The 27,491-nt window shown below is 26.8% G+C and overlaps 5 protein-coding genes across 6 annotated transcripts; 3 read left to right on the top strand and 2 right to left on the bottom strand.

Moving 5' to 3' along the window:
- Positions 1-59: 59 nt before the first annotated feature.
- LOC103575825 (nucleolar complex protein 3 homolog) lies at positions 60-3,176 on the bottom strand. The gene is made up of 4 exons (XM_008555788.3): positions 2,402-3,176; positions 1,628-2,333; positions 1,381-1,545; positions 60-746 (listed from the first exon to the last, which is right to left on the bottom strand). The coding sequence occupies exons 1-4, from the start codon at positions 3,030-3,032 to the stop codon at positions 77-79; spliced, it is 2,172 nt and encodes a 723-aa protein (XP_008554010.2). The 5' UTR covers positions 3,033-3,176; the 3' UTR covers positions 60-76.
- Positions 3,177-4,112: 936 nt separating this feature from the next.
- On the bottom strand, positions 4,113-6,322 carry LOC103575824 (uncharacterized). Its single transcript, XM_008555787.3, has 3 exons — positions 5,782-6,322; positions 5,506-5,682; positions 4,113-5,433 (listed from the first exon to the last, which is right to left on the bottom strand). The coding sequence occupies exons 1-3, from the start codon at positions 5,974-5,976 to the stop codon at positions 4,372-4,374; spliced, it is 1,434 nt and encodes a 477-aa protein (XP_008554009.1). The 5' UTR covers positions 5,977-6,322; the 3' UTR covers positions 4,113-4,371.
- A 343-nt stretch (positions 6,323-6,665) lies between these two features.
- LOC103575823 (coiled-coil domain-containing protein 174) lies at positions 6,666-8,575 on the top strand. The gene has a single exon (XM_008555786.2). The coding sequence runs from the start codon at positions 6,729-6,731 to the stop codon at positions 8,550-8,552; it is 1,824 nt and encodes a 607-aa protein (XP_008554008.1). The 5' UTR covers positions 6,666-6,728; the 3' UTR covers positions 8,553-8,575.
- Positions 8,576-10,312: 1,737 nt separating this feature from the next.
- Positions 10,313-14,892, top strand: LOC103575822 (splicing factor, suppressor of white-apricot homolog). Its single transcript, XM_008555784.3, has 8 exons — positions 10,313-10,572; positions 11,482-11,651; positions 11,729-11,931; positions 12,029-12,251; positions 12,331-12,410; positions 13,036-13,206; positions 13,296-14,557; positions 14,625-14,892. The coding sequence occupies exons 1-8, from the start codon at positions 10,379-10,381 to the stop codon at positions 14,782-14,784; spliced, it is 2,463 nt and encodes an 820-aa protein (XP_008554006.1). The 5' UTR covers positions 10,313-10,378; the 3' UTR covers positions 14,785-14,892.
- A 957-nt stretch (positions 14,893-15,849) lies between these two features.
- LOC103575821 (inositol oxygenase) lies at positions 15,850-26,676 on the top strand. Of its 2 annotated transcripts, none has more exons than XM_008555782.3 (6): positions 15,850-15,980; positions 24,464-24,656; positions 25,165-25,373; positions 25,743-25,879; positions 25,958-26,188; positions 26,295-26,672. In XM_008555782.3, exons 1-6 carry the CDS (start codon positions 15,963-15,965, stop codon positions 26,401-26,403), a joined length of 897 nt encoding a protein of 298 aa, XP_008554004.1. In that variant the 5' UTR covers positions 15,850-15,962; the 3' UTR covers positions 26,404-26,672. The 2 variants fall into 2 exon arrangements, with proteins under 2 accessions (XP_008554004.1, XP_008554005.1); XM_008555783.3 differs by lacking the exon at positions 15,850-15,980 and adding an exon at positions 23,623-24,167 and having other exon boundaries at positions 26,295-26,676.
- Positions 26,677-27,491: the final 815 nt, after the last annotated feature.

Raw genomic sequence — 27,491 nt, 5'->3', positions numbered from 1 at the left:
ATTAAAAAAAAAAAATTTTATTAAATTTACTTACAAATTGCAAAAAAAAAAAAAAATTGTAACTTTTTACATTTTATTATTTTGTTTTAATTGCTTTGTAAAAATCTAAACTTCCTGTGGCAGATAAAGGTTTGTCTTTCATTTCTTGAACATAATCATCAAATTTTCCGTCAATAAAATGTCCACTAAAAGTAACAGAAGTTTTAGCAGTATGTTTTTTAGGAATTTGAACGGCAGGATTGAAAACAACTTCTGACGGATCATATTGAGAATAAAGTTCTTCAGGTGATAATTTAGCTATTTCTGGATTCAAAGATCCTTCTCCAGTAGTTGGAACATTATATGTAATATTTTTTGCCATCCTTTGAACGATACAATGATAATGTCTCTGCAGAGCGATCAGTTCCCATAAAGCTGCACGATGTGCATTACAATATTCCGGATCATCTAATTCTGGTTGATAAGTTCCATCTCCAACATTGTTATCAGTGTCTAATAAAATTTCTACAGTTTTACATAATTGGAATAATTTTTTTACTATTCCAAGTAGACCCAAAGATCCATGATGTTGTAACTGTAGGGTAATCATTGATATTCGTTTGATAAATGACACCAGACGTGCTTGAGTTACTCTTCTTCTACGATTTATCAAAGCTTGAGTGAGACATTGAATAACAATCTCGCAGTTTTCTTGATTACGCCCCAAATCAATGTTGGGTAAAATTTTATACAGATGTAAATAAAATCTGTTAAGTAAATTATAATATTAACAAATTATACATTTAGATGCAAAATGTATTAAATAAATACACATCCAAAAGAATACACATCCAAAAAATTTAAGGAACAAAAAAATTTTAGAAATTTCTTGGTATTTTTTTAAGGCTGTATTTTCCTGAAAAATGATCGTATTAAAAAATTTTAAAAAGCAATTTAAAGCTTAAAATCTCTATTTTGAAAATTTTATAGAAAAAAAATTTTTCGAACCACAGTTATTGCGTAATTATAAAAAAGCTTGAGACAAAAATTTTCTAAATTTTTTTGTTTTGTTTTTTAGGTCTACGAGCTCGAAAATTTTTTTTTTCTTGAAAACCAATGCAGATTCAGTTGGCAAATTTACTCAGTAACATTTTTCTATTTAGTTGTTTCTATACGACAATTTGTTGCTGAGTTATCGTTCTTCAAATAAAAAATAATCTTTTTTCATTTAATTATCTCAGCAACTAATGGTTGCACAGTAACTTTGAGGGCAGCTTTAAAAAGTTTAATAAATTTCCTTTAAGTCTCATTTTTGATTTAAAAAAAAAAATTTTCATCCTTAATGTTCTTAAATTATATACTAAAATATATTTATAAATTATATTGTAAAAAAATAATAACCTGTGAGGATCAATAGTTAATGATGAACCGTGTCCAGATAGAATTGTAAATACTGTCTGAATACAATGTAGCTGTTCTCGTTGTCCTAAATTTCCTTCTGCTAATAATTTGTTGATGGCATTAACTAAGTCTTGATAAAAATCTAAGTTTATACAGTGAGCAAATCTATTTAAATAAAATAAATTTATTAATTAAATTAACAGAAAATTTAAATATTAATATTTTAAATTAAAATGAATATACTCACTTGGCCAATCCTTCTAAACAAGCAGATAAAATTTTAGAATTAGGAGCATTCTTTATAACTCGGAAATAAATTGTAAAAACAATAGTAGTAATTTCAGTTAAAATTTTTTGTGCTTGAACTTTATTTTCTTCAGCTTTAGTTTCAAGTAATTCTTTTTCAACTTCTTCTAATTTTTTATTCTTCTTACGTTCTCGCTTACTCAAAGCAAGAATTCTTTGTTTATGGCTCATTAACTTTTTCTGTTTCAATTCATCGTCACGTTCTTTGTCCAAATTAACATTTCTAATTCTTAATGACAAAAGTACTGACAACGCTTCAGTATGTAACGAATATTCTTTTGATTTTATAAATTGATTTAATTTACGTACAATCGTTAATGTTAATTCGGCTTTTTTATCTTCTTTAAATAATTGAGAAAAACATTTAGCAATTATTTCTCTTACGTTTTGACGTTTGTTATTTAAATAAGGAATTAAAAAGTTGGCAATATTAGACGAGTAATTGAAGTATGGATTTGAAGATAATAAATCACACATGCATGTAATAGCAAGTTCTCCAAGTTGCATTTCCGGTTCAGCAACGATTCTAGTATCGCCTTTTTTTTTTCTTAATTTTTCAGCCAACTTTTCTAATTTTTGTAGATAATTTTTATAATTTCTTAACAATGAAGCCTCATAATTTTGTAACTGAAATGTTTCCTTTTTATCTAAAAAATAAAAACGATCAAGTTTAATAATAAATATTTAAATAAATTAGAATAAAAAAAAAAATTACGTTTTACTCCTTCTTGTTTGAGTTGATGAAGATGGTAAGAAGGTAATATATCTTTAAAAACTTCAAGCAATGAAACTGTTGCAAGTTTTTTTATAGTAATATCAATACCGGGAGTTTTTTCTTCCATAAAATCCAAGAGAATCGTAAAATTATTAAGTTTTAATTCAGGATTCTCTAAAATACCACTAGCTGTTAGTCCAATTTTTATTCTTCGTTCATTCAATAATCTACTTCTGTGGGCCATAAGCTCAATATCTGTCATTTCTTTCTTAGTTTTAACATTTTGTTTTTTCATTTTGAAACTTTCAATAAATTCATTATCACTGTCATTTTCAACTTCATTATCATTATTATCGTTTTCACTTGAATTTTTCTGTTCTTCTTCTTCTTCATCTTCGATTTCTTCCTCAATAACTTGTTTCTTAATAGATCCATCTTTAGTTTTCAATGGTAAAAGATATCTAATTCGTTTATTACCTTCATTTTCATTTATTTTTTCTCTTACTTCTTCATATTTATCTTCAATAAATTCTTGATCACATTTTCTTTTATTTGATTTCTTAACCTTCATTTTTTCATAATTATCAGTAAATTCTAATTCTGCGTTTTTTTTAACTTTTCTTACCACCATTATTAATTTTATTGAAAAATAAATTTACTATTTTATCATTTACTATCAATAAAATTATAAATAATTGTTATATATTCAATTTAAATTATAAATAAACACTAACACGTGAAAATAATTTGGTTACACGAGGTAAAGATACGAAAGGAAAAATAAGAGTATGTTCGCATGTTAATTCATAAGAATTAATTGAGCGCATGCGTCGGTGTATAATTTCGCGGGATTTTCAAATAATAATAAAATAAAAAAAAATTCACCCAGTGAACGGCACAGTTAAGGCTTTATCCTATTTAATTATTTACTAAGTTTCCTTCAAAATTTTTCGAAAGACTCAATAATTATTTATAGTGAGTTTAATTTTAGTTTAATAATTTGTGATAAATCAGCAAATGATTCGACTAGAAATAAAAAAAAAATTTTCATGGTATCAATTCAATTCTTGATACAAGAAAAAATTTTCTTAATAATTACATAAAAAATAATCTTCTTTAATAAAAAAAAAACTTGTATAGAAAAAGTATGACTTTCTGACTGCTAAAAATTAACTTTAAATTTATAATATAAAAGATCATGATTCTGAAGTTAGCCGACGTCTAATAACTTTTTGATTTTTTTTAAAAACGATAAATTAAAAAAATATATATTTAAAAAAAAATTGCACCTATTGAGTTTTTAATTTTCTACAAGTGCATTTTTGGGTTTTTTTTTTTTGTAATTAATTTGTTGAAAAAAAAAAATTCGAAAATTTTTAACTGTCTGGTAACCAGTATCAGAAAAAATAAAATAAAAAAATAAATAAAAATTTATGATATCTATGAAAGCAACACAATTAGAGTTTTTTTAGACATATATATACATCAATAATTGGTACATTTTAGTGATTTTACTTTCTAAAATGTTTTATATTTATTAGAAAATTTTAATTATTAATCAAAGCGATTAATTAAATTGATAGAAGTATATCTGCATTAAAAAAAATATATTCATTATCAATATTAAATATATTATGTTTTGATTATTTCTACGTGTCATTAATTGAAGCATCACCTTTCACTTTAAAAAAATTTACTTTATTAACACACTTGTACACTCGAAAAAAAAAAAAATAATAAAATATAAAAAAATTAGTAAATAAATTAATTATTCCAGAAATAATGAAATTTACGGTCATTAAATATCATTAGATTAAAAATACATTGTTAATTTATTAATGTAAATAATAAAATAGATCCAATAATTATTGATTTTTTGAAGTTGTAAAAATAATTTAAAGTTTACAACTGATGTAAATACGAGACTATAATATAAGTTTACATATTAAAAATAAACGTTTAAATTGTTATTAAATAATAACAGTTTTGTCTAAATCCCAATGTGCATTGCTCGACTTAATTTTAGAGTTTAAATTTTTATTACGTGGGGGTGTATTCTCTTGTTGATATGATTTCGCTGAAAGAGCTTTATTTCTAAGTATTTGTTGAGGTGATTTAGATAAAACTTGAGATTTTCGGCTGTTTGATCTATTACTTAATGGTGTACGTACTCCAACAGTGTTGGATAACTTTTTATCATTTAATAACGGCTTAGAATCTTTCCTTTTGTGTACTGTCTTCTTCTTTTTTACAACAGGAACTTTATTATTTGTATTTTCATCAATTACTTCTGGCAAAATATTATCAGTCTTATCGGATTTTATAATAGATGTGTCTTTATCAAATTCAATAATAACTCCTTCGGCTTTAGGTATTATTGTTTTCGATTTTGGTTCTTCAAAAAGTTCTGGCGATATTGAATCTCTCCAAATACGAATTTTTTCTTCAGTATCAATCTTAGATTTTTTATTTGTTGTATTTGTAACAATAGACACATGTTCAATATTCTCATTGACTTTTATAATTTGTTTACTATCACACGTTAATTCTTGTTCAATTGTATCACGAGTGTATGGCAATTGTTCGTTTGTTTTCATAGCTTTTACATTAGGAATAACAGTTAATTGTTCTTCTGAATCACTTTCATCAGAACTACACTTAGTAAACAAGCAATCGTCAAAACTATTATTAAATTCATCATTCAATTCTAAACGTTTTTTCAAATCTGATGGTTGTTGGTGATGAGAAACGATTTCAGGCAGAACCTGAATTTCAGGTATATTGAAATCACCTGTAGTTTCACAATAAGTCAATTGTGGGTTTGATAATTCTGTGCTACATTCAATTGAGTTAATTTGTTGAACACGTGAATCGTTACGTTTAGGTGATTTAGGTTTTAAAATTGGTGTTCTATCAAAATTGATTGCCGGTGAACGTGGATCGAGTCCGTTGACAGAAGTTTTTGGAGTATCCATTTCTGGTATTTCTTTTATCAATACAACGGGAGACAAATAATCAGATGAAGGTTTAACCTAAAAACAAAAAAAAATAAAAGATTAACAAATATATAATATTAATTATTTAAATATAAAAGTTTCATTTACCATAATAGGAGTTCGCATGCAAGGAGCGTTTGGTGATCGAGGATCTAATACTTTATGTGTCGATGATAATGATGGCATAACACTATCAATATCAGTCTCAAGATATTGTTTCGATTGTAAGTATTTAGGTATTGCTTTTGCCACTCTTCTAGATACAGCGGTAGGAGTTACATCAAGCTACAAAATAATTTAAAATTACAGTAAGAAATCTTACTTAATGTTCTAAAAATTTTTTAATAAAAAAAAATTAATATTTTATCAATTTAAATAAATTACCTCTATCGGAGTCCTAAGTATACCAGCAGTAGCAGATCGTGGATCAGCTGGCAAATTTTTTTTTGTCATGACCGGAGTACATTGATGCTTCTCTTGATTTTTTTCAATTATACCCATTTTAATATGACTCGGTAATTTTGATTTGCCTTCTTGATCTTCATCGTTTAAGAATAATTTACTTGTTAAATTACCCATAATTTATTACGTTGAAATAAAATAAAATAATTTTTCAAACCGTCGTAACCGTCGTTTTATGGTTGGAATGTAAAATGACAAATAAAAATGTTTTGTAAAATCAAGTTAACTTTTTTTAATTGGGTTAATTATCTGAATAAATTATTTTCATTCAAATTTAAATTCAAAATTAACGCATTAATAATATATCTATCATAAAAGTTTGTTAATAATGAATAGAATATCAAATTCACGAATCACCAAAACTCTACACTATTACGATGGCACATATTAAGTGTGGTAAATTTTTGTTTTATGTCATGGTCCTTGTACGTTACAAATTTTGTTTTTAAATTCAACCAATCACACAGTTCTTGTTCATGATCCTGAAGTTAGCAGGCAATTCAAAATTTCAAAATTTTTTATGTCAACAAATTGATTAAAAAAAAAACTAAAAATATGCGCATGTAGAAAATTACAAAAGCTACAAGTGCAATTTTTTAAATATTTTTTTTTTTATAATTTATCGTTTATAAAAAAATTCAAAAACAATTAGACGTTGGCTAACTTCAGTATTATTTTTATTCATGGGTGGCCTGGAAATTAATTCTTTTGGAATTTTATCAATCGATCCATTTAATGCTGACTTTATCAACAGTAGTTAAAAAATTAAAATAAAATAAATTTATTTACATCAACATAACCTTTAAAAAAACGTAAATAAATGTTTGTTATTATATTTATCAAATAAATAAAACAAATATAAGATAATAATGAATAATAGTAAAAAAATAAATGTTAATTATTCATCATTGGTTGGTTTAAAAGCAGAACTTTTACGTAAACATGCAGAAGTTGAAGAAGCAAAAGCTAAAATGGATTTTACAAAAACAAATTTACCAAAACCAAAAGTTAAAACGAAAAAAATTAAAAATAAAGAAGAAAAAAAAGTAAACAAACCAGGAAAAGTTACTGAAATTGAAGATATAAATTTGTTAAAGAAATCAAAATATATGCTTGAAGCTAAAGCTAGACTTTATGATAAATTGAAGAAACAAGGATATGATGGTGGTGATAATGATAATGATGATCATAATCGTTATCTGGTTGATTTTTCAAACAAATCAGATGAATCGGACAGTGAAATTTATCATGAAGGAGATTATAATGATTTAGCTTCGGATCCTGAAGAAGACTGGGTTGAGTATCAAGATTGTTTTGGACGTACAAGAAAATGTTTGAGAAAAGATTTACCGAAAATGAAAGAAAAAGATAATTTAATAAAAGATGAAATTGTTGAAAAACCAGTTGAAAACGAAAATAATAATAAACCACAGTACAAATTTATTCCACCGGAAAAAGAGCCGGAAATAGAAATAATGAGAAAAAAATGGGAAGAACAAACAGAAAAATTAACTCATAAATCAGATATTCATTATCAAGATATTTTGTTTGATGAAGCACGAGCTCATGGTGTTGGTTATTATGCGTTTTCTCAAGATGAAGATGAACGAGCTAAACAACAAGCTAATCTTGCCAAACTAAGGAAAGAAACTGAACAAAGGCAAAAAGAAGTCCAAGAAATTAAAGAATTAAAAAGTAAAATGGAGCAGAATAGATTAAAAGCTGCAAGAATTAGACAGAGAATAAGAGCTGGTCTTCCGCCAGAGCCAACTGAAGAGGAAATTGCTGAAGAAACTCAATCAACGATAGCTGGATCTACTTCAACTGGAGCAGATAAAACAAATGATATTTCTAACAATGAAACAGTTCTTTCTACTACTTCTGAACCAGAAATTTCTAAAGAAACGGATAACTCAAGAGATTCTGAGCAAGAAAAAAATAATTTGAAAACAATTGAAGATAAGATTAAAGCATTCGGAGAACTTTTAGGCAAACGTCCGAGCTGGCGTGAATTGTCACAAGAAGAATGGATTGAAAAACGTCGAAAAGATCGGCATGGTGAATTCGCTCCAGTTTATGATAATTTCAAAAGTGGAGGATATTTAAAACATAATAGAGACTATCAATTAGTAGCGAAGCAACTTGATAATGAAGATGATCCTCTGAGACTTAAAATTAATGGACCAGATCCTACGGATTTATGGGAATCAACTGGTCCAGATACTGGTGATGATAATGACATCAAGACAGAAGTAAAAACTGTAGATCCAATTATTTTTCCTGATTCATCAAATGGACAAGATAATGATTGTACATTATCATCTCGTATATCAACTCAACCAGATATTTCTGCAATTAATTTTTCAGAACCTCCTCCACCGATATATTCTGTACCGCCATCTTCATCTACTACCTCTACACTCCCTCACTCACTTTGGGGAGTTCATCCTGCCGTCGTTCCTAATCGTTTAAGTACTGACTCAAGTGACGATGATTCAGATATTATTGGGCCAATGCCACCGACATCAGTAATTAACAACGATGTAATTCTGTCACAAATTCCACTTCCAAGTGATACTCCTGCTGAAAATGAAGAGACAGAAAGTAAAAACAAAATAGATTTAAATAGTGATAAAATAGCCCAAGGACTTAAATATTTACGAGAAAAATTTGATAATGTAAATAATAAATAATGATCGTAATTTTTAAAAATTTATTTATAATTGTTAATAAAAAAAATTTTAGTTTTAGATAATTATTATTTATTAATCATAACGTATGAAAATATATTGTTTGTAACACACTTAGGGCCAGTTTTTCAAACCGGGTTTAAATTAATATTGCTAGTATATCTAGTATATCTATACATTAATAATATATAAATATACCAGCAATAATAATTTAAACCTGGATTGAAATAAACCCGGCTTGAAAAATTGGCCCTTAATATTACAATTAAAAAATAAAATTTTTTTTTAATTAAAATGTTTTTTTTAAGGTAAGTGTGGGTATTACTTTTTTTTTGTAATCAAAACTTTAATGAAAACCAAATTTTAATTTATTTTCATCTAGAATTTGCTGTTATAATAATTAGCATTAATTTTTTATGATAATGAAAGTAGCAGACATCAGACCATTTTGTAATTTTTATAAATAAGTTACTTGTAAGTAAAATTCAATTTTCAGACTGTGCAAAAAAATTTTTCAGCTTTTGATATGCAATTTAAAAAATTTTTTTCTATAAGTATTTTAGCTGTTCATTTAAAAAAAAATATGTTTTTTATTGTCTGCTGCTTTTAATATTATAATTTTCAACACGTGTGTTCATTAGTGGGACTAATAAGCTGCATTATTAAATGGGTCCATTTGTCATATGCACATGTACCGATTACTGCTGTTAAGGCCATTCTCAGATAGTCCCCCTCCCCATTTTTCCAAAATTTTCAATGACTCTCAATTGTCATATGCGTATCAAAATTTACTAAATTAATTTTAAAAAAATTCAAACTTTAATTCAAAAAAAGACAACGTAGAAATAAGTAATTTCGTTAAAATATAGAATTTAAAAAAGATGACTTACAGTTGATACCAATTGGGAATTAAACGAAATTAGTTAAATCAATTTTAGCTTACATTTGAAAACTCTAATTAAAAAGTTGACATGAAGATTTTACTGAAATTTATTTAACAAATTTTGATTAACTTTCAAATGATATCAACTGTAATTTTTTTTAATTCTATATCTTAGCGAAATTACTTCTACATTGTCCTTTTTTCAATAAAAACTTTAATTTTTTAAATTAATTTATTAAATATAAATACAGTTGACAGCTTAAAGTCATTGCGTATTTTTAAAAAGTAGGGAAGACTGTATGAGAATGCCTTTGCAATAAATATATTCCTAGTTTATCAAATTAATATGTTATTTAATTGTCTTACATTATATGTATATATAACAGGACAAACTCTAAAAATAAAATTAATTCATTAATTTAAAAAAAAAGTCAAATTGATAAAATAATAGTAAAAAGACAAATTCAAAAATCGAAAGTAAACTACTTAATTAATCAGACGAAAAAAAAAAATTAATTATGAGTGTGAATGTAGCAGACATCAGACAAATTTAAAATTATTAATAAATGGAGTAAATAATTAATAAAATAAATTTTTTAAAAATGGGCACTTAAAAAATTTTGAAATTAGTAAGTACATTTTTTATAAATATTATTTTTTTATTTATTTAATTTATTTATTTATTTATAATTTAAAATTTTTCTGATGTCTGTTACATTCACACTCGTAATAAATTTGATATATTTTTAGTTTTTATTTGAAAATGCGGAAATCAAAGATTGATGAAAGGAATGTAATAACTTTAAACATGCGCAAAATGAACAAACAGCCAATGACATCTATAATGATATCGTATATACTTACATACACGAAAATAATAAAAGTGTGTAGAAGCAATTTATCAGTTTCTTCGAGTTTCTCGATTTTTAATTCAGTTTCCACAAGTATGGCGTCGAAAAATCATCGATGGCTTGTTGACTCTGGAATCCTACGTAAAAAAAATAATGAAGAGGAACCACAGGAGCTATTGGTGTTTGGATACAGCTGCAAATTATTTCGAGACGATGAGAAGGCCAAAATGATTGATCACGGGAAGCATTTGATACCGTGGATGGCTGATAACACATTAAAGATAGACAGGTCCGTTTTTATAACCTAGAATCAAATCTAACGTCTAGGATATAATTACTATTATTTTCTTCTTGTTAATGCACCAGTACGTTTTAAATACGTAAAGGTATGACCAACAGTGACAAGAGGACGCTGATGGAGAATAGATAATCAGAGATTGTGACATTCTATTTAAAAAAATGCTTCTTCAAAATACTGATTAATGATGTCCGAGAGATTAAATTTTGGATAAGAAAAAATCTGGAGACTGTTTAAGATTTATGCAGGTGTTACGCTGAACGACCTTCTTCCGGAGTGGCGCGTCTGGCACAGGTGACAAATGGGGTCCTTGAATCCTTGTGAAATTTCAAGAAGTATCCTTGTTGTCACGGAGCTTCCCTCCAGCAAGGTGAGAGACACAGGGTAGAGAGTCAATCGGCAGCCGGGGATCGTATTTCTTACGATTGCTCGGCACGGTATGTATTAATGTCCAAACTTCACCAATACGGCGTGGTACAGAGTGAATGGTTTAGAATTTTTTTCCCCACTTTAATTTATGATAATAATAATTATTATTAATTATATTATTTATTAATTTTATTTATTTAATTTACAATAAAATATGTAAATCCTTTTTTTATCTCTGCTATTTTATAAAATTTTATTATTCCTTTCTAATTAATAAAATTTATACTTTAAAAATTTATGTACTTTTTAAGGCACAATCTTGAAAATCAATCCCTCTGGCCTACCGTTGAAAAAAAAAAGAAATATACTTCCTTTGTACTTATTACCCATTATTGCAGCTTACAACAAAGAGGACTTTTTTATCACTAACTTTTTTTTTTATTTTCAGATGCTGAGCAGGATTAATGAATAATGATCTATTGATAAAATAATTATTTATAAAACTCTAACTCAATTTTTATGTGTCTTTAGATACGATGGACGCGGGGCACTGGCGGATTTGCGAGTTCACGAGCCGCCACCGGGTGGTTTTGACGCACGTACCATACTTACCGAAGATGAATTTAAAATTGAGCAGCTTTGTGACGAAGAAAGATATCGGTCTCTCTACAATAATGATGCTGAAGAATTAATGTACCATGGTAAGTGACAATTTTTTAAAATTTAAATTAAAAAGTACTTTTTATTTTAATCCAATAATTTTGTTATTGTTTTGTAGAGGAAGAAATAAAACGACTACATCAAGCCTTGGGAAGTGATAATACTTATGGACAAGTAGCTTACAATTACGATGATCAAGATAATCGTGCGGGTGTAGGTGAAGACTCAATGAGCCCAAAACCATCAGATGGTTCACAAGATGATGATGATCAAGCTTTTGTTCTTCCACCTGAAATAGAGGCGCCAGAAGGAATGGTTTTGGTAAATATAAAATATATGTATATATAAATAGAATAAGATTAATTTGATTATTAAATAATTATGTATGTGTACTAAGTATAAAAATTTATTTTTACAGCCGGAAACGCAAAAGCTCAATGCAATTATTACTAAGACAGCATTGTTTATAAGTCGCCAAGGCAGCCAAATGGAAATATTAATAAAAGCAAAACAATCTAATAACCCACAATTCGCATTTCTTTCAATAGAAGGAGCACTTCATTCTTATTACAAACTTGTACTCGATGCAATAAAACAAGGAAAATATAATCCTGAAAAACAACCAGAAAAAGAAGAACTTGGTGTGTTTTATAATTCAGATGAATATTTATAAATTTATTATTTATATAAGTTTTATTTATTTAATATTTATTATTTCAGAGTCTGACGAAGAGTCTGATGAAAATGATGAGCCTTATCTACACCCTAGTCTTGCATCATCAATGACTAAAATTGAAGCGGTAGGTTGATGGAAATTTAAGTTAGATACTATAATTACTGATAATAAAGTTAAAAATAAAATATAAAATGTCCATTGAGTTTATTGACTCTGTTTGGTGAGTACGGAGCTGAAAACTTTATTGACATTTAAATGACGCAGTTCTTATCGGAGGTTTGTGCAATTAATTTGATGAAAGATAAATTATATTACAAAATATCATTTCTTTTTATTACGAACTTTATCCAATAAAAAAAAAAACAAGCCTTCGAATGACGAGTTTATAATAATGAAAAATATCATTTATTGTTCTCACTCTGCTAATTTAAATCTGAAATATTTCTGTTTCCAGGGCTGGTTCTGGTATGCATTTGGATCCACTGTTGCGTCCTTTGCTTTTTTTTTTAAACCACACTACGCATTACGCGATATGATCGATCTTACGATATTTGTAGCGAAAAAATAATAATATTAAGCAGTGTAATTTGTTATTTTCATATTTATAAATAGCTTTAAATTTAATTTTATTAATTAATAAAATTAAAAAATTTCGCTAATACAAGTATCGCTTGACGGATCAAGTTTAGAAAATTAATTTGTGGTTTTCATATGATTAAAATTTAATTATTTTTTTAATTGTTCAACAGGCACCCAGTATACCGAGTATACAATACAAGCCATCCGCAGATTGTGCGTATTCTATGTTGGTGAACAAAATTACGGGTAAACCACCGCAATCCAGAAATCCACCATTTTCACCTGAAGTACCGACTCAACAAGTGCCACCATCTGGATATTGTCCACCAGTATCAACACAGGTAAAATTTCTTAAAATTTATCCCTTATTTATAAAAATTTTTTAATACTAACTTATATTAAAATCAATAATTTTTTTTTTTATTAACAGAGTTACGCACCTTATCCACCAATACCACAACAATATTCTCATGGTCCAGTAATTTATGGCCCAAATGGACAAGTTCAATCACCATCAATACCAATGACAACAGTTCCAGTATCTGATACTCCCTTGACACCAACAATAAAAGAATCTCCAGCGCCATTAGTACCTTATGGACCAACTCCACCCAAACCTTTGAGTAGGCCATCTTTTATTGTCCCACCTGCTGATGTACAAATAATAATTGATAAGATGGCCAGCTATGTTGCGAAAAATGGTCGGGATTTTGAAGCTATTGTAAAAGCAAAAGGTGATGCTAGATTTAATTTTCTTGAGCTATCGCATCAATATCATGGTTATTACGCACATAAGTTAACGATTTATGAAGGTGGTGCTAATTCCAAAGCACTTACTGAAGAAGAGTTGTTACGTAAACATGAACCGCAAGAAGAAAAACAGAAAAAACTAGAAGAACTTCAAAAAAAACAACAGAGAATGGAAGAAGTACAAAAGAGAGTAAAGATGATTCAAGCTAAGAAAAAAGGAGACAAACAAATTACAACAGTATCATTTTCTATTAAAAAACCAAAAGACAGTGATACAACTGTGATGGAAAAACGTAGTGCTTTGCCGATGGAAGAGAGTGATGATGAACAAGAAGATGAAAAAAAACAAGTTAATAATTCTAAATCAAATTCACCTATGCCGAGTCTTGATGAAGACAATTCTTCAGTAAAGCAAGAAAAGGAAATAAATAAATTAGAAATAACTTCGAATAATGAAACAGAAGAAAAAGAATTGGTTGATCTGACTGATGATATTCTTGAAGATTGTCAAAATCAAGTAAAATATAAATCGATCGAAACTAAACTCAAAGACAAACTTGCTGCTGCTGCTAGAGATAAACTTGCGTCTAGTTCACGTGAAAAACAGCTTCAACTTGAAAGAAAGAAAAAAGCTGCTATGTTTCTTAGCCAAATTCAAGCGCCTGCATTATCTAAATCAAATGCGGAAATGAGGATGGAAGATGAATTGGATGAAATTCATTCGATTCCATCGCCTACGCCTGAGGAAGTTGAGGATTCGCGTTCAAGTCATAATTCATTAATGAATAGACTTAAGAGCGCTGATCTTGGGGCCAAACGCTCAAGGCCAAAGTCAATGTCAAGATCAAGATCTGGTTCAAGATCCAGAAGTCGGAGCCGCAGTTACTCCGATAGACATAGATTTCACAAGAAACACAAGAAAAAGAAAAGTTCTCACAGAAGGTAAATATAAATATTTATTGAATAATTATTTTGTTATTGAAAATATTAAAATAGTTTTTAATTACAGTAATTACGACAGTCCAAGTGCTTCAAGATCCCACAGAGTGAAAAAAAGTAAAAAATCTACGTCAAGGCATAGATCACGATCAAGATCACAGAGCCGAAGAAGTACAAGACATTCACGAAACCCTAATGATTCCAATGATTCAGACTCAAACACATCTTGAATAAATAATAATTAAATTTAATTAAGATGTTCATATAAATTTGTATATATGCTTGTCAAAAGATTTAATACAATCATTCATAAGAAAAAAAAAAAAAGAAAAAAAAATAGTTTTTTTTTATTGTTATTTTACTATTATGTGCGTCAATGACTATCACTTTGATAATATATATTTTATAGTAAAATAAATACAAATTAAACTCTTATCTTTGACGTCAACATTATCATTAAAAAATTATCATGGCATCCATTAATTGAAAAATGTACACAAAATATAAAATTAAAAACACATATTTTTTAATGAAATATGACTAATAATAATAAATGTCAAATATTTTTAATGAGTATACATTAATTTATATTGATGGCCTAAATTTTCAATATCTTAAATTTGTAATATCAAAAAATGAACTACATACATTAATTATATGAAAATATTTACATATTTAAATGCTTGATTTGATCGACTCATTTTCTACGCCAAATAAAAAAATTAAAAAAATTTTGCTCGAGTGATTCTAATAGACTGAATTAAAACACAATAAATATAATCTAGAAAGAGTACTTACTTCATTAATGTTACTATAACGCAAATAATTTATTTTTATTGTTAGACTTAGCTAGACAACTTCTATTGTAATAATACGAATACATTTTAAAAGGATTATTCAATCATATTACATACGTTTGGATGACTCTTAAATTGTGATTATAATTTATGAGAGCTTAAGTACGTTTTAAATATATAAATGTCATAATAAACTGTATGTTTTGAAAGACATGAAAAAATATAACTATCGTATATTATGATAGGAAAATATATAAATAAAAAACTAAGTTATTACTTATGCTGATAAGAACTAGTAAAATATGACTGCAAAGATTTAATAAAATTGATGGAAATTTTAAATTATTAAAATAATTATCGCGATGATTTTATGTATGAAAAAACTTTCTATTGGTTTGATAAAAGCTTTGGAAATTTTCCTTTCCCACTGGTGAGATAGATTATGAATTTTTAAATATTTAAATTTTTTTTATAAACAAGATGATAAGCTTTAAGATATTGGCGATGTCAAGGGTAAAGTGGACGGATTTATAAAAGATCGACAGTTAGTGAGATTAGTGTCAGTTCGCGATATCAATTACTCAGAGTGCATTTCATTAATATTACGTAATATGGCATCCAAATTATCTGTAAGTATATCATTAGAACTTTCATATAAATATAAGATATAACTTTCATGATTTTTTATTACGAATGCAATCAAAGAAACGAGGCATGATGCATTAATATATAATCTAGCAACCTATTCTCATATTTTTTAGAAAATTTGCATATGTTTAGAAAAAAACGTGAAGAAAGTTTTGAGTTACTGTGTTTTTATTAAGAAATTAAAATACATTTTTATAAAAATATGTTTTTGAGCCCATTACACTGATAGAAGGATTTGTTTAGGAGTAATAAATTGATTTATTAAATTTTTCTCAACTGACTTTTTTGGATTTAACAAATATTTAGTAATTATTAACAATATTTATTATAATGAAATAAGTAACTTCTTTATTATTAAGAAATATTTTTAATGCTAACAAAGCCTTATTAACATAAAAGAAATATTTGTTAGCACCAAACAAGGCTTGTTAATATTTAATAAATATTTCTTAGACGAATTTGTCGGTAGAGGGCTACACACGAGCCTGCAGTGGTGTACAAGTATTAAAAAAGCTATATGTGTGTGTCGTTGCGACGTCATATTGTTTACTCCGTTCTAGCTTGCATTGTTGGTTAAACGTAACCTACAACTGAAGCTCTCATATACTTAAATAATATTTATATCAGAAGTTTTTTGTAAATTGTCATCCATATTATAACTATGAAAATATGGAAGCCTTGTTAATTTTATTCAGTTCAATTTTAATCAAATATAAAACCATTAAAAACACATGTATTATCAAACGGATTTTATGTTATTTCTCAGCGTAGTTTAATATAAGAAATTTTAATTTGTTTATTCTAGTTATAGTGTTAATTACTATGAAATTGTATTTTGAAATTAAAAGAACAGAAAATTTTATACGATGGTTGTTTTAGTTATTTTTGTTTATAAATATAAATATTAATGAATGTGTGTAGCTGCATGCAAAAACATATATAGATATATATTCTTGAACTGTGTGATTTTATGAATTAAATTTTAATAAATAAGTTAATAGATAATTTCTTAAATATAAAAAAAAAATTTGTTTAAATAATAAAAAATATATTAAATATAAAATATTCATTTATTAATTATTAAAAAGTGATTCATTAAATGTTAAAAAGTGATTTATTAAATACTAATAAATCATTTTTTAAATGGAAAGAAATCGTTTATTAAATATTAACAAATCGTTTATTAGATGCTAAGAAATATTTATTAAATACAAAAAAATGATGTTTAAGAAATGATTTGTTAAATATTAATAAATATTTCTTAAATAAAGCTCCGTTAAGAAATAATTTGTTAAATATTAACAAATCTTTTTTAATACTAAGAAATCCTTCTATCAGTGTACACTCAACACTGTATGCGTTTTCATTATAGCATTAAATTTTCAAGAACTCTGAGCTCAAGAATAATTTTAAGTTATACTATTATCGAACATCAAAAAGGAATTTCGAGTTTTTTTTTTTTTGCGATAAATTTCGTTTTAATATTTCGTTAACGAAAAATCTGATTAATTTCGGAATTTAATCAAATGTAGATTTTATGAACTCTTTTGATAGCGACGAGCCTTATTTTGATAAGCTGATTGATTTAAAAATAACTTTCAAAAAATTGACCCTACTGGCCAGCCTCAGAACTCTCCGGTAATTCCAAGCACAAAAGCATGATTATTTATATTTTTTTCGAGCTCAAAAAGTTCAAAAACGATTGTTATGAAAATAACATTTTTGATTTTTAAACTTTCAATTCGCATATTTTTAGAGATATCCGACAAAAATAGTAGAGAATTACGATTGCTATGAAATTTTGAGGTGACAAGATATTTCAAAACTAATTCACTGATGATGATTCTTACAAAAATGGATAATAATTATCAAAAAGAACAGATCGAATGATTTTCAGGCTATTTCCTCCAAGATATTTCAGATTATTCGATTAGAAATTTAATAAATAAATTGTTTTTAATTACGCGTTATTTTTAAAAATAATCGACTGATTTTAATGCGATTTGTGTCAATTGAAATGATTCATCATGGCTAAGATTCGATTAAATTTTTGCATGCATGTGTTTTTTAAAGTCCGCTTTAATCAAGTCGTTCATTCAAGAATAATAAAAAACAATCCCTTAGATTTCGAAATACTGACATCTGTTTTTGAAACTCGTACTTTGAAAATATGACAAACCATTTTTGTTTTTTTTTTCCTTGAATAAAGTTTTTTCGCTCTAATAAATTTATGGATTCCGTAAACTTTCATGACAATTGTTGCGGTCAGTTTGAAAATAAATAAATGATGTTTATGAGCTAACAGTTTATCGTCAATGATTTTTAAGTATTGGATAATATCAAGCCTACAAACCGATAATTTAATTTTTTTTTTTTATAATTGATAATGAAAATAACTTGACATTAATTAGAATAAAAAATGCTTTTGATCGAACTCTTTTAGAATATATTATTTTCCTTGACCGAAATTTACTTATTGTGTTGAGAACCACAATTGGTCACATAGTCCAGTCATTTTATTCTTAAGCCTTGTCGAGGGAAATTAACTAGTGGATTTTTTTTTTATTAATTATACGTAAAAAATTCCGTAGATCATGAAAATAATAATAAAAAAGCCCAATTCGGCCGAGTTTTTTAAATAAATAATAAAATAACAATAGGGATGCCAAGACACCGTGTATTTTCATTAAAAAACTTTTATCTATTGATGTAAATCCCTATGATGACTGGTATTAAATTAAAGGGCGATAAATTCTGAATCAGAAAAGTCTAAAAACAGTCTCTCGGGGTTTATTATGTTCGCGAAAAAAATTAATTAAAAAAAAAAATAATTTGTTGTTTACATTTTGTCACGCTGTCGGTGACAGAACTGCAGAAACTGAGCGAGAGGGCGCGTGCAAGCCTGGACTCAATGGTTTTTATCTACTACAATTTAAAATAATCTCACCATTCTGTGTTGTAGAAATTATTTTTTTTTTAATTATTTATTAATTCAATTTCTTTCCAAAAAATTAAATTAGTAATTAATTTAAAAAATAATTATACGCGAGTATTATTATTACGATGTGAATAAATGAAGAAAATGAATACGAAAAATATTTTTTATTTACGGTTTTACGACCGCTGTTATCACTCAAACGTCAATTAAATTTAAAATTTAATCCTGCAATATTATTTACCGACGGTTAAATAATAAAAGTAAATTTTAAATTTTTGTGCTGATGAAATAACAAAATAAGTACTAATTTATTAATAAAATAAAAAAAAAGTTCAATTTCCATAACATAGAATGCTGAGAGAATTAAATATTAGGTGTACAAAAAAGTTCTACCCGTTTTTCAAAGATGGAGTTATCTAACAGCTATTTATAGGTTAGCTATGAATACGTATATGTACATGCACAGCTGTTTGTACTCTTTAAATTCATCAAACTTTTAATATATTAATCTTCGATATATATATTTTTTTATTAAGTTAAAAATGGAAGTAAGTAATGAGCATATCCGCCATTGTCTTTTATATGAATTTCATCAAGGAAAAAGTGCTGCTGAAGCTCAAAGAATAATCTGTGCAACTTATGGTGACAGTGTTATTGATGACAGTACTTGTCGAAGATGGTTTCGGAAATTCACAAACGGAGATTTTAATGTAAATGATAAACCACGCTCTGGAAGACCTTCAACAATGACGAGAAATTGGAAGACCTTCAACAGTGACGAGAAATTGGAAGAATTACTGAATCAAGATTCTGCACAAACACAACAAGAACTTGCGAAAAAGTTAAACGTTACTCAACAAGCTATTTCTGAAAGATTACATGCTGTAGGTAAGATTCAAAAAGAAGGAAAATGGGTACCTCATGAATTAACTCCAGAACAACGAGAGAGACGAGTTGACACCTGCCTGTCGTTGCTTTCACGACATAAAAAAAAAAAGTTTTTTGTGGAAACTTGTAACAGGGGACGAAAAGTGGGTTTACTATGAGAATCCTAAACGTCGAAAACATTGGGTAGACCCAGGACAACCAACGACATCAACACCAAAACGTAATGTTTTTGGGAAAAAAATATTGCTTTGTATTTGGTGGGATGAGTGGGGCGTGCTATATTATGAGTTACTCAAACCAGGAGAAACCGTTACTGGAGAACGCTACAGTTGTCAATTAAAAAAATTAGCAGATGAAATCAACAGTAAAAGACGATTTGCGGGACAAAAACCTCGACCAGTGATACTGCAGCATGATAACGCCAGGCCTCATAGAAGTTCAATCGTCCACCACACTATAAATGATTTACAGTGGGAAGTTTTACCGCACCCGGCGTATTCACCAGACCTTGCACCGTGTGATTTTCACCTATTCCGTTCATTGCAAAATTACTTGGCTGACAAACACTTACAAAATGAAAACGAAATGCAAAAAACAATAGATGATTTCATTTCGACAAAAGATCAAGCCCTTTATCGCCGTGGGATCCATCAGTTGCCTGAGCGTTGGCAAAGGGTAGTAGATGCTGATGGTGGTTATTTTGATTAAAATTTGTATTTTATTTAAAATTTTTAAATATATTTTTTTTTGACAAAAAACGGGTAGAACTATTTTGTACACCTAATATTATTTATTATTCAATTATAAATAATTAAACATTGTTTTGGAAATAGCGCACGTCAAACTTTTAATTTCATATTTATCTAATTTTATTTTTTTTTAATGATTATTTAATCTCTTCAGTAAATTATAAATTTAAAATGTAATTGATCTTTGAGTGATATAGCGATCATAAAACCGTAAGCAGAAAATATTTTTCGTGTTCATTTTTTTCATTTATTAACATCGTAATAATAATACTCGCATATAATTATTTTTTCAATTAACTATTAATTTAATTTTTTGGAAAGAAATTGAATTAATAAATAATTAAAAAAAAAATAATTTCTATAACACAGAATGGTGAGAATATTTTAAATTGCAGTAGATGAAAATCACTGAGCCCGGGCTTGCACGTGCCCTCTAGCTCAGTTTCTGCAGCTCTGTCACCGACAGCGTGACAAAATGTAAACATCAAATTATTTTTTTTTTAATTAATTTTTTTCGCGAACATAATAAAACCCGAGAGACTGGCTTTAGACTTTTCTAATTCAGAATTTATCGCCCTTTAATTTAATACCAGTCATCATAAGGATTTACATTAATAGATAAAAGTTTTTCAATGAAAATATACGGTGTCTCGGCATCCCTATTATTATTTTATTATTTATTTTGAAAACTCGGCCGAATTGAGCTTTTTTATTATTATTTTCATGATCTACGGAATTTTTTACGTATAATCAATAAAAAAAAATCCACTAATTAATTTCCCTCAACAAGGCTTAAGAGTAAAATGACTGGACTAACAAAATGAATGAGCCAATAAGATCGTAATTTTCCATTATTTTAATGTATAAAGATGCAATAATATTTGAATTAGATATCTAAAAGCTGTCAATCAAACAGCAATGAAATATTTTCTTTATGTAATTATGATTAAAATCTAAATTATGTTGAGGTAAAAATTAAATAATGTTTATGTACTGGTCGTGTTCATTCACTACACAGAAGAAAAGGATTTCTTGGCACAAAAAATTTTTACTCGTCCCACGAAAATTTTTACTTGTGTCAATAAATTTTTTAAATTATGAATTGAAAACGTAAATTTTCTTAGGATGAGAAAAAATTTCTTGCGCTAATAAATTTTTTCTAGTCGTAAGGATATTTTTGTTTTCATTTCTTAATGAAAAATTTTTCTTGCGCTAAGAAATAATTTTTTTCTGCGTAGAACGATCACCTTGTTTTCAACTTTAAAAAAAATTTCCTGATTTGAATGAGAGTCGGATAAATGATGAAAAAAAGTATTAAAGAATCTTAATTTTTGGCTTCCATCGATTTTGAGGAAGTTTCAAAATTTTTTAACTACCAAAAAAAAAATGAAGTTTTAGATGAATCTTAGTGGTCTAAAAACATAGATATTTTTAATCATAAATAAATTGAGCCTTTATCTATTAAAAGCGAATGATTTTTGAGATATTGAAGGGGAATCCGATCAAAACACATGTTCGACTCTAAATGTCTATAACTTTTGAAACTTAATATTTTTTAAATCATTTTATGTCGAGTATTTTAAAAAACTTAAAAAGTAGTGATCATTTTTTAAAAATCGTTTTATTAGTTTTCAGAAAGATAATCACTTAATGAATTATTGTGAACAAATTAAACCTAAAGAACTATTTTTTGATCAATTACAACTATATGACCAAAACTAAATTGAACTAAATTATAAATAGGGTAGAAGTACCATAGGTGGCCACTGCTCTATTTTTGGACACTTAATACTTTTTTTTAATTAATGAAAAAAGATAAAAAAACCTCATTGCATAATAGTGTGATAAAAGTATCTTTGAAGAAATTTAGGAAATTAATTGTGTCATTGCAAATTTAACAAATTCTATTATTTTAATTTTTTAAATGTCCAAAACTGGCCCTAAAGTATCCAAAAACGGTACCTACTACCCATATGTTTTTATTTTTAATTATTATATTTTAAATAAAGACAATGCTTTCAAGTTCAAAAACATTGAAGACCCTATCAAAAAAAAAAACCCCATATGGGATCCAATCTAGATTTCTATAGGGGTTTCCCATATAGCGTTTTCGGATGGATTCGCACACAGCTTCCTATATATAAAAATCCAGCATAGATTCATATACTCAAATCAATAGACGATAGACATAGAAATCCAGATACTCCGGATTCCGTAGAAATTACATACTTATATAGAAATCCAGATTCCTAAATGAATTTCCCACAAGGAAATCCATACATCCAAGTTCCAGTATGGGAATCCAGGCAATTTCCTACACGGGAATCCGGATACCCATGGTTTCCTACATAGATCCTTATATAAATTCATCCACTCCTATATTAATTTCTATGGATTCTTACATAAATCTATACTTTCCTATATAAATTCTGATGGGTTACCATGTAATTCCACATAGATTTTTTTGATAGGGGAGGAAAGTATCAATGAGAGTAATAATTTAATAAACATTTTTTTTCTTATTACAAAAAAAAATTTTAGAATAAATTAAGAACTAATATCTAAGTATAACACTCATGAGTAGTTCTATAAAATTTTGTAATTCGTAATATCTTTATAAATTATCTTAAATTACAACAATTATGAGAATTAAGAGAGCAGTGAAAAGCAGATATATCAAGTTTCGATTTGCTTGTTCATTATCTAATTTTTATTTTAATATAATACTTATGATAATTTTTTATTAAGATAATTATCTATAACTATTAAAAAATTTTTAATTCCTTTGAGTTTTAAATTGTATGCCTATATGTATATGTTGCCTTGAACTCATATTAAAATATTTTCTTAAGAAGAGTCGTGTTTTTAGCACGTGGTGTATACGGTCATTTACACTTGCTATACATACACATATATGTACACGTATATATATATATATATATATATATATACATATAGATGGGTATTTTTTTAAATATATTTCAACATACACATATATTATGAACTGAAGCTAACCAAAGTAAGATAATAGAGCACATGTGATGTTTACAACAAAGATCGTACATATAAATTTATCGTAAATGATGTAAAAGTGGGGAGAAAAGTCTTTGTACGTTGATTATCTCTTGGGCTTGACTTGCCACGCAGTAGTAATAGTAAAAGTATTATATGTAGGTATACCTATATATACATATTCATTAAATAAATTTAGGTGGGGTTAAAGTATTAAAGTAAAGACACGTAAACGCTAGAGCTCAGTCAAGTTTTGCTTCCCGGCTTCTCTTGTTGAGTTGTCAAGTACATCGATAACAAGTTATTTATTTTGCGCAAGGACTAAAAAGTCTTTGCGTTTGTTATCAGATTCAACAAGTCCGTCGAAAATTCTTCTCGAAAATAAAAAACTGTATATATTGGGGCCAGAGGTTCCCTGACAATAAGTCACTCTCGCCCCATAAATATATATACATATAATTATATTTTTTTATTATAAAGTATTTTTTATATAAATTTATCGATTTCTCTTTAATATTTAATCATACTCATCACCATGTTTACCATAATGACTTACCGTGCAGCTCAACAGCCATACCAGGGTAAGACCAGTAATAAATTAATAAACTTCATTTTAAATGCAAATTTATTTTAAAAAATATTTAAAGGTTATAAAGTTTTAGGAGTAAATTTTTTTTTCTTGCAAAAACAAAAAAAAAAGATTTTTAAGTCCTTGAATCAGAAAGATAACGTGTAGTCGTTAACATTGAATCGTAAACAATAAATCAAATAAATAGAGATAATTAATAATACAACTGGAGAGCTAACAAATATTTGTTACAATTAATTTATAGGTATCTTATAATTAAAAATAATATATATAATATTATTGTTTCAGTTTCATGGACCGAACACCATTCAAACTACTCTTCTCGACCCATCCGAGAAATTCCGTCCGGAAGCCGTGTATGCGGGAAAATTGGAGAGTCAGTTCAGAAATTATTCCGAAGATCCAACAGACCCAATTAAAGAAAGAGTTAGAACTACCTATCAAAATATGCATACTAACCAGACTGTTGATTTTGTACGATGTTAGTTTATAATCATTTTTTTTTAATTTTATTATCTTTTTTTTCCATCAAGTATTATAACACTAGTTCAATGTATTATTATTTCTCTATATTAACTTTTACAAAAAATATCACATGTTTTCGGTTTTTTTTTTTTAAATTTTATAAAATTTTAAATGAGTTTATTTGTGAAAAAAAAATTATTGAATTAATGTAGACAATATTGCTTTGCAATAATAATCCGTTGCATTAAACAAAAAAAAATGTTTTATTATTCAAAACAAATACCATATTTTTATCACAGAGATTATTTTAGTATTTAATAATTATTTTCTAATCCTAGCTGATTTTTATCATTTCATAAATTTTATAAATATAAGTATAATAATAAAATATAATCTTATTTACTGATGATATTTTAAAAATAATTATAAATAAAAAATCAAATTAGCTTTTATCATTTAAATAAATTTATTAGTACAGAGACTAACAGTAATTTATAGTCAATAACAAGGCATCTTTGTCACAGCTCGTATGAATCATTGGCTTAAATTTGACAAATTCAAGATGACTATAAAAGAAGCTTTAATTAAATTAAATGACCTTGTGGATGAAAGTGATCCTGATACTTCATTACCAAACATCATTCATGCTTTTCAAACTGCTGAATCGATCAGAGAACAACATCCGGATCTTGATTGGTTTCAATTGACTGGATTAATTCATGATTTAGGCAAGGTATGATTAGAGTTAAACAATTATTTTAATTATTCTATTGAGACTGACGATAAAAAGACTAATCCTTGATTAAGAAAAATTATTTGGGTTAAATCATTTTTCTTAATCAGGGAATATAAATTTTTATAATTAACCATCAATATTAAAATCAAATAATTTCAAAGAAATTTACAATACTGTGTAAATATATTTAACTTATGACATCATGATTGAAAAATTCGTTATTGATTCACTTTAAAAAAAATTTTTTTAATCTAAAAATAATCATAATACAGCTTGAAAATATGCCTATAAATTAAAATAATTATAATAATTATTTACGAAAAAATTATATTTTAATTAATTATAAGTGTAATTAAATTAATACAGGTGATGGCATTTTATGATGAGCCACAATGGGCTGTTGTTGGTGACACATTTCCTGTTGGTTGTGCTTGGGCAGATTCAATTGTTTACAGAGATACAAGTTTTGACAATAATCCAGATGGCAATGACAAACGTTACAAGTATGTGTAATATATTTAACATATTTTTTAATATGTAGTATTATTAGTTATTGATATAAATAATTAATTTTTTTGCAGTACCAAATTGGGGATGTATAAGGCTAAATGTGGTATTGATAACCTGATGATGTCTTGGGGACACGATGAATATTTATATCGTGTTCTTAAACATAATAACAGTACACTACCAGATGAAGGATTAGCTATGATACGATACCACTCATTTTATCCATGGCATGCTTGCGGAGACTACGCTTATTTCTGCACTGATAAGGACAATAAAATGCTTAAATGGATAAGAGAATTCAAGTATGTTTTTTTTATTTTCTTATATTAACACATTTTTATTCTATTAATAAATAATATTGTATATTTTCAAGCAATATTTTGATTAAATTATTTTTTCTTTTAATAGCAAACACGACCTGTATACAAAGAGTGAAAAAATACCAGATATCGAAAAACTTTGGCCTTACTATGAACAGTTGATTGATAAATATATCCCTGGAATTCTTGAGTGGTGAAGAAAACAATAGATGAATCTACTTTTTTTCTTAAAATAAAAAAAAAAAAAACTCTTTTACCTAAAAATAAAAAAAGGAAAATAAAATATCAAACAATGAAAATAAATTTGTCATTGTAAACTTTTTCTATCTGCATTTAATTTATCTGTCTTAACAACATTGTTAATCGTAATAGAGATTTATTTAAACTGATAATTATACATTTGCAAAGATAAGAAACTTATTCTATAGATATTTTTGTTTATTTACACTTTTCATTATCAAGAAATTAATAAATATCAATTAGTTTTTTTATTTGTCATTTTAATGGTTTAATAAAAATTATCTTCCTAAAATTTTATTTACTTTCAATTTTATTTATTATTTTTTTTCGTACAAGAAATAAACATTAAAGTTTAATTAAAAATTCAAGGGGTACAAAAATTTGAAAAATAATCTATTAAATAATTCAAGAAAAATTAATTCATAATGTATCTCATAAATTACTAAACAAAATAATTCACATATATTTTAATAAAATATTTTTATAAAAATTTTTTGATAGAATAACTTTCAACTGACATTCAAAAATAAGAAGCAATATTTTTGTGATGATGAACAATAAATATGTATAGTAAATTTGTATATTGTAGTTTTTTTTGTTTTAGTAACAAAATACTGATGCATTACAATTTTTATTTAAAATGTAATTATTTTTGTACAAATATGTATTATTAGATGAAATTATTTTTGAATAAACAAATTCAATAGTATTATAAAAAAAAAATTTTTAATGTATAGAGAGGATTTTACAAAATTTTTAAGTGCGTATTTTCGACTAAGATTTAATCTGTTTAAAAAAAACTTCAATTGTCGGCTATTCTCATCACATTGCAAGTAGCACAGAACAACTTAAGATGTCTTTTGAAAGGACAACCCTGATTAAGAAAAATGATTTGGAATAATTCAAAACAATTTGAAATAATTTAAAACAATTTGAATCGACTAATATATAAATATACACTCAACATGGAGCAAATTATTTTTCTTAATCAGGGAAGACAAATTTTTCTTTGCCTCAAAGCCAAGTTTTTTTTTTATATAAATAA

The sequence above is a fragment of the Microplitis demolitor genome, chromosome 1, assembly GCF_026212275.2.
Source record: "Microplitis demolitor isolate Queensland-Clemson2020A chromosome 1, iyMicDemo2.1a, whole genome shotgun sequence".
Classification (NCBI taxonomy): domain Eukaryota; kingdom Metazoa; phylum Arthropoda; class Insecta; order Hymenoptera; family Braconidae; genus Microplitis; species Microplitis demolitor.
This window is presented reverse-complemented; position numbering and strand designations above follow the sequence as displayed.

What these genes read in the sequence shown, in the direction of transcription:
- LOC103575825 (XM_008555788.3), bottom strand. Translation starts at nt 3,032, where the DNA reads ATGGTGGTAAGAAAAGTTAAAAAAAACGCAGAATTAGAATTTACTGAT. An exon ending in TGTTTAGAAGGATTGGCCAA is followed by an intron (nt 1,546 to 1,627) that starts GTGAGTATATTC and finishes TTATTTAAATAG; the next exon opens with ATTTGCTCACTGTATAAACT. An exon ending in TTAACTATTGATCCTCACAG is followed by an intron (nt 747 to 1,380) that starts GTTATTATTTTT and finishes TTTACTTAACAG; the next exon opens with ATTTTATTTACATCTGTATA.
- LOC103575824 (XM_008555787.3), bottom strand. Translation starts at nt 5,976, where the DNA reads ATGGGTAATTTAACAAGTAAATTATTCTTAAACGATGAAGATCAAGAA. An exon ending in TACTTAGGACTCCGATAGAG is followed by an intron (nt 5,683 to 5,781) that starts GTAATTTATTTA and finishes ATTATTTTGTAG; the next exon opens with CTTGATGTAACTCCTACCGC. An exon ending in GCATGCGAACTCCTATTATG is followed by an intron (nt 5,434 to 5,505) that starts GTAAATGAAACT and finishes TTTTGTTTTTAG; the next exon opens with GTTAAACCTTCATCTGATTA.
- LOC103575823 (XM_008555786.2), top strand. Translation starts at nt 6,729, where the DNA reads ATGAATAATAGTAAAAAAATAAATGTTAATTATTCATCATTGGTTGGT.
- LOC103575822 (XM_008555784.3), top strand. Translation starts at nt 10,379, where the DNA reads ATGGCGTCGAAAAATCATCGATGGCTTGTTGACTCTGGAATCCTACGT. An exon ending in ACCAGAAAAAGAAGAACTTG is followed by an intron (nt 12,252 to 12,330) that starts GTGTGTTTTATA and finishes TTATTATTTCAG; the next exon opens with AGTCTGACGAAGAGTCTGAT. An exon ending in CAATGACTAAAATTGAAGCG is followed by an intron (nt 12,411 to 13,035) that starts GTAGGTTGATGG and finishes ATTGTTCAACAG; the next exon opens with GCACCCAGTATACCGAGTAT.
- LOC103575821 (XM_008555782.3), top strand. An exon ending in GGCAATGACAAACGTTACAA is followed by an intron (nt 25,880 to 25,957) that starts GTATGTGTAATA and finishes ATTTTTTTGCAG; the next exon opens with TACCAAATTGGGGATGTATA. An exon ending in AAATGGATAAGAGAATTCAA is followed by an intron (nt 26,189 to 26,294) that starts GTATGTTTTTTT and finishes TTCTTTTAATAG; the next exon opens with CAAACACGACCTGTATACAA.